A 12133-nucleotide genomic window follows, 5' to 3' on the forward strand; every position below is an offset into this window, starting at 1 on the left:
GTATCTGCTTTTAAATGTACTTTAAGTATTAAAAGTAAAAGTATTTGCATAATGATTTATTCTCTTAATATCTATATTCTAAAAGAAAGATTAGTATGGGCTGTGGCATTTTAATTAAGCTAGTTTTAAGTTATACTCGACTAGATTTAAGCTAATGCAATTGTGCTTACCATCTGTGGCCCAGTTTACATTCTGACCTAAAATTCTAGAGACTGTAATTCTGGTTATCTACTAGGTGATCTGCTGAGTAAAATATCATTCAGCAAAACACGAGAGCCTGAAGTTTAACGGGTAGACAAGGGAAACGCCGGATGGATCGTAATGCCAATTCTGCTGATTGAACAGAAAAGTTGCTGAGAAAGGTGTTATGATTAGGTTCAGTTTCACTAGCGCAGACGCACATAGACATTGAATGAGCGCTCACATTTCTACCCCCCAATTGTAGGCTATGCCTCTTTATTTGATCACACACAATTAAGAAATATTTCCTAATCTGGAAAATGCTACGCTTTTTTCGGCCAGCGGTTCTATAATAGTCTACCATTCATTTGTGCCGCAAATGATCAGGCGGTGACAGAAGCATGGACATAGCCTGTAACTTCGCTGATCCGCGGATAGCAATCTCATCGCAGAGGAGGCCCTACCGCTTCAGATAACAGACAGAGAAAGGCACAGAACACAGTTGCATGTCCAGTGTAGCCATGGGTCTGGTGAATATAGCCTACCGAATGCAGATGGCTACAAGCTCACGCTTTGCCTGGTCTAGATTAGAAGCTTATGTTTTAAAGATTTAGAAGCTGGGCACGCGGCTCCAGAATCTTTTGGTAGCAACCCCGCCGCCTGGTAAAACAAACGTGTTTGTCAGAGAGAAAAAAAATCTGATCATAAAATGTATCGTAAAAAGGAACGATTGTGTTAAGTACAGTAACGAAGTATTTGTACTTCGTTACATTCCACCACTGTAAACATGTTTAGTCAGAAGGCGTGCGCCACTACTCATGTTTGTACCAAAGACTCTCTCTCTCTCTCTCTCACTCTCAACATGTCACATCCACATAAAGTACAGTACAATATGGAGGCTACTGGCACTGTATGCGTAGAATGTTTTGTACATTGTGTATATAAATTAGATATGCATATGCATACTAGTAGCCTACACAGACCCCTTTTCATCGTGATAAATTGTATTTTTTTAAGAACATATGCAAAAAGCCAGAAGTGATCTCTATGCGAATCTAAAAAAAAAGGATAAATTATGCGTGACTGTTACTGAACATGCATCTCCATCTGAAATCATCAAGAAGATGAAGCCGTCGTTTGGAGACTCATCGACTCATGTTGCTGACCTGGCAGACACTGTGAGTGTCTCTCGGGCAAGAAGTGGATGCAACTCTGCCTTTTTTGTCATACACTATTAAAGTGACATCATATACTGGCTTGTAAATTAATCCTATAGATTACCGGTGGTGCTAGAGAATGATGTATCATAAAAAAAAAAAATGCTACTGGTTTTGTCACGACTGCATTCCTACGGTTACATGCTCAGCTTACTCCTCTTCCTGTAAAACGAGTGTGTCTCTCTCTCCCGCCCCTCCCCAATCCGCTGAGGAGCTCAACAGAGAAACATCAATGAAGGAAATGTGGAGGCTTCAGACCGACTCCCTCCTCGCATTTTCTGAACCGTTTCAACCGTTCTTCTAACGCCAGTTGACTCAAAATGCCTTGAGAGTTCAGAAATCTGAATGTTTAGGTCGCTCCTTTTGTTACTTTCCAGTCTTTATTTTGCTTTGTTTTCTCTCTGTAATGTATTAACATTGAAGTACATTTTTGTCAATGCTGTTTGTGCAATAAATTAAGATAAACAAAGATAAAGCTGAGTTTAATTTAATTTTTTGGTGAAAAAAAAATAGGGGTGTAGGGGTGGTACTGTATTATTTAAACTTAGATATCTGGAACATCTGGAGTTATGTTTCGCAAATCATCTTTTTTATGCAAGCATACCACATGTTGCAATGAGTTACAGCTAAATTCTAGTAAGAAACTCAATCTTAACAGTGATAATGTCCATGTAGGGGGAAGAACTAAGATGTGGATGGTGGAAGTTGTGCATGTCCTTGAGTCTCTGACAGTGTGTTTGAATAGTCATGGGCTTCTTCCATCTTTCCCATCAACTGGACATGCTTTAGGCCTCATGGCCCCATCCTCTGTTGCCCTTAGTAACTGTCCTCCTGATAGCCACTCTCTCACCTTGAGTTACTCCTATCTCTCTTTCACACACACACACACACACACACATGCTCATACTCTCGCATGGTGTGGCCTGTGCTAAGCTCAAGGTAATCCTTGAGAGCACTGCTGCCCCACACCCTCACCGTGTTTCCTGTGGCGGATGTTTCTGAAGGCTGCCACCCACGGCCCAGCACACACCAGGATACCTGGGTCCGGCCGCTTTAATGCACTCGCTCTGTAATCATCATACACGGTACACTACCCAGCACTGGTCACTTCTCCATTCATCACACATACACTTCACTACTCTAGCTGTGAATGTGCACTTGCGTGTGAGTGTTTGTCCACACACACCAGACACCCGACATGCCTTAGGCCTTGTGTACTGTTCAGACTGCATTATTACTAAGGTGTTGGAAATCTAGAGACTTACTTTCAGTTGAAGAAAAGAAAGGAGCTGGATCTTTGACAGCAGACCCAGAAAAAACATGTGACAGCCAGGATGTATTCATGTGTATTATTTTCAAAATCACTGTTATGAATGCACATGACCTGAGTGTGAATTCTGCACAGCCCTTGCTGACTAGATAAGAAGTCAGTTTAAAGCAGTGTTAAACCCTAACATGTTAAAGCCCATGATGGCCACACGGGGGCACTGTTGATCTGCTCACAGTAAGCAGGATTTGTTGAGGTGGTGCATCGACTAGGAAACACAATCCCACTATGGGGCAGCAGATCCCCACAGAACACAACACAGCCATACAGATAGAACTAGCAGCGCACTTTTATTCATATCAAACAAACATTGCACATTTCCCCAGTAACATGCCTTTGAAAAGCCTTTTCCATTGACCTCTCCTCAATATCACCAGAAAAGAACACAGATGGCAGATGTAGGAAAATACCAGCTAAATGTCCAAAATACAAAAAATACATGTCCTTTTCTAACGCTTGGTCACATTTAAAACTGAAGGTGTACGATTCAACCTGTGAGTGAATAAGCTTCGCCCACCACAATGCACTACAGTAACCCATGCAGTTAATTTCAAATGAGGAAAAAGATGTAGTCACTATGTCACTAATTAATGCCATATTTAGAGGTAATCACTGGTGTGTCTTAATGTGCTACATGTACAGCATTTGTTCAAAAACGTCATGCAATTAAAATTGTTCCCCAGAATCAATTAGCCTTTTAGATTAACCTGAAGAGCACGAAGATCCATGCCACGCAAGGAGCACAGCAACGTATTGACTCCAATTCACAATGCTACAACACAATTCAGAAGGACTCAATAAAACATCAAAATAGATCTTAAAATGAATGCTAACAGGTTAGAAGCAAGTAACGTTTGTGTAACACGAACAGCTGGTAGTTTGTGAGAGGAGAGTGACTTTAACAGTGTTGAACAGATGTAAATATCTCAGAACAACTTATTCACAATGGTTCCTTCAGGACAATGGGAAAGTCTGTCTTCACTGGCAATCTACTGGAATGATCCTCCTGGTGGCAATCATTTGGTATGAAGGAGATGTGGGAGGGAACCTCTGCAGTAAATGGTAATAGATGCAGTCTTGAAACGTCAGATGCTTTGAGCTGCTACATCTGTTAGTGTCCACAGCGGAGTGAGTCGTAACTGTGCTATTTCTTAGATAACCACATTACCTACCTATCAGTATCACCCTGGAGCACTGAAGGGATTATCTTAATATGGCCATATGGATATGGGGATCGCCATTTATCTTTATTTACCCTTTCTTCTGAGGAAATATTGGTGTTCATATCATCTGTATGGAAAGACAATTGGTGTCTCGGCTTGATTTAAAGTGTTTTACACCACCACCATACAGCACAGTGATGGGTTTGCAGCTGGCTCTGACAGATATGGGGATGAGAGCGACGCGACACTAAGTGCGGGGGAAGAGGAAGCACCCACAACTTTACAACCTCAGAGAGTCGCTTAGAGTCCCTATTGAGTTCCTGCGGATTTCATGGAACCTAGGCCACAAATCCAAGCCTGACATTTTGACCATTCAATTTACATGTATGGAAATTGCACTGTAGTGCTCTCGCTTTTCTCCATCACTGGCTTCTGCCTATACAGTGTTGAATAAAGTGTATTTAGTATTTACGTCTGCATGTGAGGAGTAATACTCATAGGAGTGGGTTTTGTAGTACAACATAGGCTGAGGTCATTAACAGATTTTACCTTATAAACCAGACAATTAGTTGTCTCCCCTGGACGTTTGGGTCATTTTGATGTCAGGACTTTGTAAAGTCAAGACGGATCACTGACAAACTCATCATTAATCACTTAATGTGTGAGTTACTTGGCAAAGTGTGTGCTGGAAAAGTTTCACTGCTGTGTCTATATAGAGAGGGCTGACAAAGGCACAATCCATTTGCTGTAAGTCACTTGGAGTGTTGCTGGCAAAGCTGTACATAATTGTATGAACAACTGCAATCAATACATATATAAATATATATTTATATACACTCACACATAAATAATCACCTGCTATTCTGTTATATTTGAACATGATTAATTTCATAGGAAAAGCAAAACAAAAGCGATCGGTGGATAAATCTGTGTAGCCGTGAAATCAAATGCTCCAGTGTGATAGCTCCCCCAGTGAAAGAGAGCTCTAATAACAATGACAAAAAGCAACGCACGAAGAGCGTGTTCTAAGCCAGAGGGGGAGGAGGGGCTTCAAGACGCCACGGTGGCCGGCTCCTATGCAGTAGGCAAAAGCCTCCATGGTCCACCACCTATTTTTAAGACAATTATGAAGTTGGTGTGAAGATGCCATGCATTTTTCATAAGGGCTCCCAAACAAGGCACAGAGAGAAAGCATATCAGATTTGCATTGCAAGCATTGCCATTGGCTTAGTGGTCCCACAAAGCCCTGATCCTTTAGTAATCACACCGACAGGAATATCCAAGCCAGTACCCATGTCATAAACAGCACTTGCATATTTCATTCCAGGAAAAAAAAATATGTACAGTAGAAAATACAAAAATCACCCTCAGTCCCTTCAAAAAAAAACAATAGTCAGTAGTCTGAGGATATTCAGATAAACAGATAGCGACAGTGGTACATTATGCTGTAACAGTATGCTTAGAGTCCCTCCTGGCAACACATAGATAAAATAGTGGTTATGCTCTGTTCTGTCTTTTCAATTTATCTTGGCAACCTGCAGTGCACAGAAATGCTGGCCCACAAACATCATGTAGTTTTCTGGTCTTCAGCTGATTATGTTCACAATGCCTTCCATTTAAATATTGTCAGCGATTGCTGCAAGGTAAACGTGCAGTTGTCTGTGGCTTCAGTTGCCCTCCAAATCGCCCACAGCTGACCTCTGGGTTTAGGGGCCCCTCGGGTCAAAGGTCATCTCCCATACTCCAGCGGCGGCCACGCGAAGCACAGGGGCAGAGCTCAAGAAATAGCCCTCTGCATGCACAGCACCCGGTATGCTGCAGACTGCAAACAAGCGGAAAAGGTGGAGGAGGCGCAATCCCCCCTGCCAGGACCACAGACCACCTTCAGTGGGGGCGCGGCGACGGCGACAGCGGCAGCTAGCTGGCAGGCTCGGAGGACTCCCCACAGGGCGCGGCGCCAGAGCTCATCTTACGGTCCCCTGCGCAGCCGCAGCCAGAGGAGGGGGTGTCGTCCGCGTCGGCGCAGCAGTCCGGAGGTTTGGCGCCCTCCTGGCTCAGCTGCCTCAGGCAGTGCAGCTCCTCCCAGCGGGCCCGGTTGGCCCCGATCAGCTCCACCATGGACTGCAGCTTGGGGTTCAGCTTCACCAGAGTCTGCAGAGGGAAAAGAGCAGAAGGGAATATTCAAAGAACGAGCATTTCAGGGGCCAAGTGTTCATCTTCAAAACAAAGGCCGTGCCCAGCACACACACTTGACTTAATCAAAATATCTGAGTGATGAGTGCAGGTTTTAGTAATTATCTTATGATAGGCAGCTTCAAGGGACAAAAAGAGGTACTGTTGAACTTTAATTAGTTATTTGCTGCTGTCATCTGTTTTTCTCCCTCACTTCAGTTGTGAAATGGCAGCTCAGTCACACTGACACGCAGCCCCTGACAAATGACCTCGGAGACAGCCGTGTTTATTTTCTTCTGGCTTTTCTCCCCGCCACTGTTTGCGCCTTTTCAAATGTTATCCGAAGCGCATGGGTTCACAAATCGCTCTAATTAAGCCACATTTCATCAGGGCCTGTTGCACTTGAAGACAACTTGCCACTGCGGTGGCAAAACAAAGCTGGCGCCTGTTGAGAGAGCGAGCCGCCCACAGTGCAGCCTTGTTGAGGAGACGCTGTCATTAAGCCTTTCATGTTATTGGTTGTCTCCGCACTACCGTATGAACAGCTGCCGACATCAATGTTTTCAGACATCATTAGGGTAATCTGCTTGGTTTTTATGAGCGGCTATCGAGGTGGCTTGCCACAGCGTGACTTATCGTACTCAGAGTTGGCAAACATGTTAAGCATCTACGTGTCTGGATGAGAGGATGTGTGCCACAGGAGTCTGTGTGCAGGTCTCTGGAGCCTACTGTTCCACTGACAGGCAGCGGCAAACAGAGACGTTTTTTCTCTGCGTGCCCGACTTCCAAATACTGATTTGTTTGACTTCACATAGGGAGCGGAGCGCTCAGACGCAGGAGGAACACCACAAAAGCCAAATGGAAAGAGTAATGTGCTTTAATAATACTCTGCAAACAGCTGCCACATTTCAAAGGCTTCCTGGTGCGGTACTGGCTCATATCTACACACAGACAAAACACAAACCTGAAAGAGTAGAACGAAAATTGATCTGTCAGGCAAATCAAAAACTATGTTTAGTTGCGGGAGAGGATTTTTTGGGGTGTGAATCAGAGCGAGGTTGATAGAGTGCCAGTGCCTGTTATGCTCTCCATAAATTAACATTCACATGACATGACACAATGTTTTCCCTCTGCAGTGGGATTCAGGTCAAGTCCACTTGTGTTCATTTCCAAAGTCTCTCCACGGGTCACCTTTGGGTGCTAATGCATATGAATGCAGAGGCTTGTCCATTTTTACATGGATTTCCCTTACAATGTCAAGTACATGAGTGGTTGAGTGATTGTGTTCTTTGAACTAGTCATCCAACTAAATGCATTAAGCTGAATAACTCACACAAAGACATCATGTTTGACAAATTCAAAAACAAACTACTCAAATAATAAAGGATCATTTGGTTTTTTTTAGGACTGGCTTAACTCCTCAAACTTCCTCAATTCTCCTTCTCTGTTGCTCAGAACATGCTACTACATGCTGCATCAATCCCTTTAACTAATCGTCCCCTGCAGGTGTCAGTTAAGACTTGGGATTTAAGTTTAAAGTCCTCTTGATGTGAAAACCTGGGCTTTCATATCAGATAAAGTGTCAAGAGCTTCAAGACATCTTCAGTCCACTGACATCCCCTTCTCTTCTCTTCTCCTCTCTTTTCTTCTCCTCTCCTCTCTTCTCTTCTCTTCTCTTCTCTTTTCATTTCTGCTCTTCTCTAGGTGTAAGGGAACCATTCCCCCATTAAATGGGAAGCCCATGTATCCCCCACCCCATACTCTAGACTGTGTGGTGGTGGAGGTCTCCTGAGCAGACAGTAAAAGCTCATTTAACTGGCTGTGGATCCAGACCCTGCCTGATGTTCCATCCCCAGTGTGTGTCCTGTAGCCCATGAGCAGCCAGTCCGGGGGAGCTCTCCAGGACACAGCCGACTCTGATCAAGGTAATCTCCCCACTTTTCATCTCGTCTGCTGGGGAACGGAGCAGGACATAAAAAAAAAACTCGACTGCTGCCGCCCAACCCAGCCCAACCCAGCCCAACCAGCGAAAACCCCAGTCGTCGAACACCAACAGTATGTTCCGACTTCACGCTTTGTCTGCTCTGCATCAATATTCCAGCGAAGTTGCACAAGTGTGGAGTTAAGGGAGCGGCGCGGTTATCTGGTGGGCTTTGAGTTTGAAGACAGCGGGGTTACATAACAGAGGTTTAATATTCCACACAGCGGCGTCAGGAGAAACCAGATCTAGACCATTCTCTTCCTCCCACACAAAAGCCAAGCTGCCTTGCCACTTCCTCCATGGCTTTCCTCTCTCTATTTAATTGGCATCAGTGTTACCGTCTTAAAAGAAATCTCCATTTCATAAACATTAGCATGTACGCTCCATGGGCTCCTGGTTTTAGGTTTCTGGTGGACACCCATTAAGGATGTAATGAGGACATAATAGCAAACGTCTTGGTTTGTACTGAAGTAAATGGGCTGTTTGAGCTCTGAGAAGTACACAAAGCCATGCTGCTAGTCATGTTATTGTCTAAATTAATTCAATTAACTGATATGATCGGGTGGATATGGAGGAGGAGATGGTATAATTGTACATATCCTGCTCCTATCTGATAACAGGAATGAGAATAGTCTGCTTTTTCATTATGAAGGAGATTACAGAATAAATCCTAATTAGGATTAGTTTGGAGGTTTGTGCATGAGGACCGTCTATCATCCATTGATCTAAACAGTGTAACGTTATGTATATGTTTTAAACACACTGCTTTCATCACAGAGGTTCAGACACACCATTATAAGTGTGCTATCAAGCGCAGTAAAGAGCGTGGTATCACCGAGAACCCCACCGTGGGTTGAATGAACGCACGCATGGGCTCCATCACGAGTTCTCAGGGAAATGGGAACGGGGTAGTCTCTGCCAGCTCGGTCTTTGACCAGAGATAGTACGGCCAGCGCAGACCTCCTACGCAGTTCCTCTCCGACTCGCTGCTCATTGGCGCATTGGAGTGCAGATAGTACGGCCAGCGCAGACCTCCTACGCAGTTCCTCTCCGACTCGCACATTGGAGTGCAGAGTGCGCATTGGAGCATTGGAGTGCAGAGTGCTGCAGCTGCCTCCAAGCGAGCGGAAAGGCTCTCTTGCCTCGGGGGGTGTACTTTGCGGGGGAACGGCATGCCCCCGTCTTACCTGTGCCCTGTACCTGTGTGTGTGTGTGTGTGTGTGTGTATGTGTGTGTGTGTGTGTGTGTGTGGTGTGTGTGTGTGTGTGTGTGTGTGGTAAACAGAGCAAAATGTCAGAGATGCCGGTGCGCGTTTGAGGTGGGAAAGGCAAACATACTGTACTGTCTGATTACAAAACACGTCTGTGCCCTTTACACTGCCAGGACGGCTCAGGGACAGAGCAGCTGTCAGCACATGGACAGGAGCTAAGGCTCTCTTGTCCATACGTCTACTCCACCACATGGGTCGTCCAGCTCCTCATTTTAGTTAGTTTGTTAGTTTCAGACTCAGTCATACACACAGACATACAGTACACACCATCACACACAAGCATGCACACACACACACACACACACACGTACACACACACACAAAGACATGAAGGAAAAACTCCTGAGGGAGCCAGGTGGGTGCTGACGTCACTGCTTGGCTCACGGAAAAACACACACAAACACAGACACACACACACACACGCAGTGACACACTTATGTCTGTGGAGCAGCTCATGACTTATTCTAACTATTCATCACGCCTTTGTGTTCAGCGTTGCGTGGAGTGAGGATGCGCGGCATACCTGCGTGCGAGGCAGCCAGCCGAATGAGCATTGTGCCTCCGCAGCAGACGCGGCCGCTTGCGTCACGAGCCCCTTTCACCGCGCCGCACTTGCGTCTCGCTTCGTTTTTATCACATCAGGATGTCAAAGCTTGTGCTTGTATGTTCAAGCGACGATCGCTTTCAAACTGTGTCCTTGACGCTACCTCCGGCTGAATGAATGCCACAGAGTGGGGTGGGGGAGACTAAACTAAAAAAAGACTATGAAAAGTTCTTCTGACAAAACATCTCTTTGGTCATTCTTGGAGTTAGACTAGGAGACTCTGTGATGCAACAGCAGGGGCTGGGAGTAAGAGGAGGAGGGTAAGCAAGCCCAGTGTGTTCTACATTAGCAGTATCACGCTGCCTTGTAGTTCATGCCTTGTAGAGATACAAGCGACGGGGTGCGTGAAGGACGTGTCCCTACCTCATACAGCGGGGCACAGATGCCATCGATCCACTCAAGCTGCAGCCCCGGCAGCTCGTCCTTGCGGTTCCTGTCAAAGATCGCCTGCAACACAAACACGGCAAAAGATTTCAAAGACGTCAAAGACTTAAAAAGGGATCAGCTAAGAAACAAAAAAAAACATCATGAACTGCATAAATGGATCACGGTGGCTAAAAGTAACCAATTGTTTTATTGCACTGCCATTGATTGGCACAACACTCCCCCACTTGTTAAAAGTGAGGGGGAAACAACATGGTTGTTGCCTTGAAGAGGGGCCCTATTCGCTGCTCTGCTGTGTCCCTGAGTGGCGCTTGCTCGCGCGGCGCGGCTGTGGTCTCCTGTGTGCTGAACTTCTAACAGCAGAGGAGAGCTGCACTTCACAGATAGTTGCTGGGCTCTGGCTCTGAATGTATAATTCAGGACGCCCACACACTCGCAGCTAAAGATTCTGACACAGGCTGTAAAACCTGAGGCAACTGTATTACTTCAGAGAGAAAGGCAATGTGGCCGCCCGTGATTAGACGACGGGCAGCAATTACTGTAGAGCGCTGCTTTTTTTAATTGATTTTTTATTGTTTTAAAAGGGAAAGGAATAAGCATTGTCTTCAAAGCGACTGCGTCCACTTTGTACTGCGACACTAGCACTTCCCTTAATAAGGTCTTTCTCCTCTTTACAGACACATAAGCAAATATTGATTAAGTGTAATTGCAACAAGGGTGATTCTGGAATGTGTCCCATGTGGGACTCTGAGTTGCGGAGATTTAATTAGCAGACTGGGGGAAGGGAGAGCACCGTGGGGACCAGCAGGACAGTCCTACCAAAGCAGCACATTTAATGAAACCACAGGACTGGCAGCGCTGGACTCACACAGACCTGGGCTCTACAAACCAACGGAGCGGGGTGAGGTGGTTTGTAGTCAGGAACCTAATTGCATTGGTTTGTATTCAACCTAATTCTGGGTCAGAGTCGAGCAGGGCTGGTTCAAAGATAGCTTTAGGCACATTTACGAGGGCACTGGTGATACGAGCTGACAGTCTTCTCATTTCTCAGCTTTATTGTGTGATGCAAGTGCACTGCAACTCAGAGGCCTCCTGAAAGACCACAAGAACATGTTTACTTTTCAACAGGCCATGAATGGATGAAACTGTTGTGTACTTGGATTGCATGTGCCTGGCAACAAACATTCTTCTTTGGTTCCTTTCCCTACTGAAATCAAACACACTAATGGAAAAAGTGTGTGTGAGTGTGAAGGCGGTGGGAGAGAGCTCACCGATGGTGTGAGCTTCAGTTCTGATCTCTCTCGGTCTCCCTGGTCAAAGAACTCACTGGTCACCAGCTCGGCCACCTGTGCAGGGGAAACACCACAAACAAACTCAATGACATAGCCCTATGGTCACACTGCTCTCAACATAGAGTGGTGCGCTCAACCATGGCTATTGATTCGGACAACATGCTGTCATGCCATGTGATCCAATCACCTGCCGAGATATGTCCCAGGGTTTAGTGACCGCACCCAGGTCACACGCCGTCATCAACATGGACCTGGGGAAAAAACAGAGGTCAGGTTACTCTATGTACTCTATGTAGCCACACACAGTACGCAGCACCCACCCAGTCCTACACAGTGTGACGTTCTAAAGGATGATGTTTTGCTTCACGCATGCCAGTGTAACTGGAGCTTACCTGCACATATCTCTGTGGCCTTTCACATTCCAGTTGTACTCCCCTTTGTTGACCAGCTCAAAGAATATGTTCCTGTTCCTGAAAGAGAGATATAGGCACCAAGCTTAAATCCAATGCTGTGGCTACAATACAACAACCACAAGGTGGCAGT

The 12133-nt window shown here is 45.5% G+C and overlaps 1 protein-coding gene across 1 annotated transcript in view; it reads right to left on the minus strand.

Moving 5' to 3' along the window:
• Positions 1–3001: 3001 nt before the first annotated feature.
• The window catches only part of pde11a (phosphodiesterase 11a), a 49071-nt gene continuing 39939 nt past the window's right edge, over positions 3002–12133 (minus strand). Inside the window, exons 16-20 of the mRNA XM_048240041.1 lie at positions 11983–12060; positions 11778–11841; positions 11570–11644; positions 10278–10361; positions 3002–6038 (exon numbers count right to left, since the gene is read on the minus strand). Coding sequence (XP_048095998.1) covers positions 5805–6038; positions 10278–10361; positions 11570–11644; positions 11778–11841; positions 11983–12060 — 535 coding nt within the window. The 3' untranslated portion in view covers positions 3002–5804. The remainder of the gene's footprint in view (positions 6039–10277; positions 10362–11569; positions 11645–11777; positions 11842–11982; positions 12061–12133) is intronic.

The sequence above is a fragment of the Alosa alosa genome, chromosome 3 (assembly GCF_017589495.1).
Source record: "Alosa alosa isolate M-15738 ecotype Scorff River chromosome 3, AALO_Geno_1.1, whole genome shotgun sequence".
Classification (NCBI taxonomy): domain Eukaryota; kingdom Metazoa; phylum Chordata; class Actinopteri; order Clupeiformes; family Clupeidae; genus Alosa; species Alosa alosa.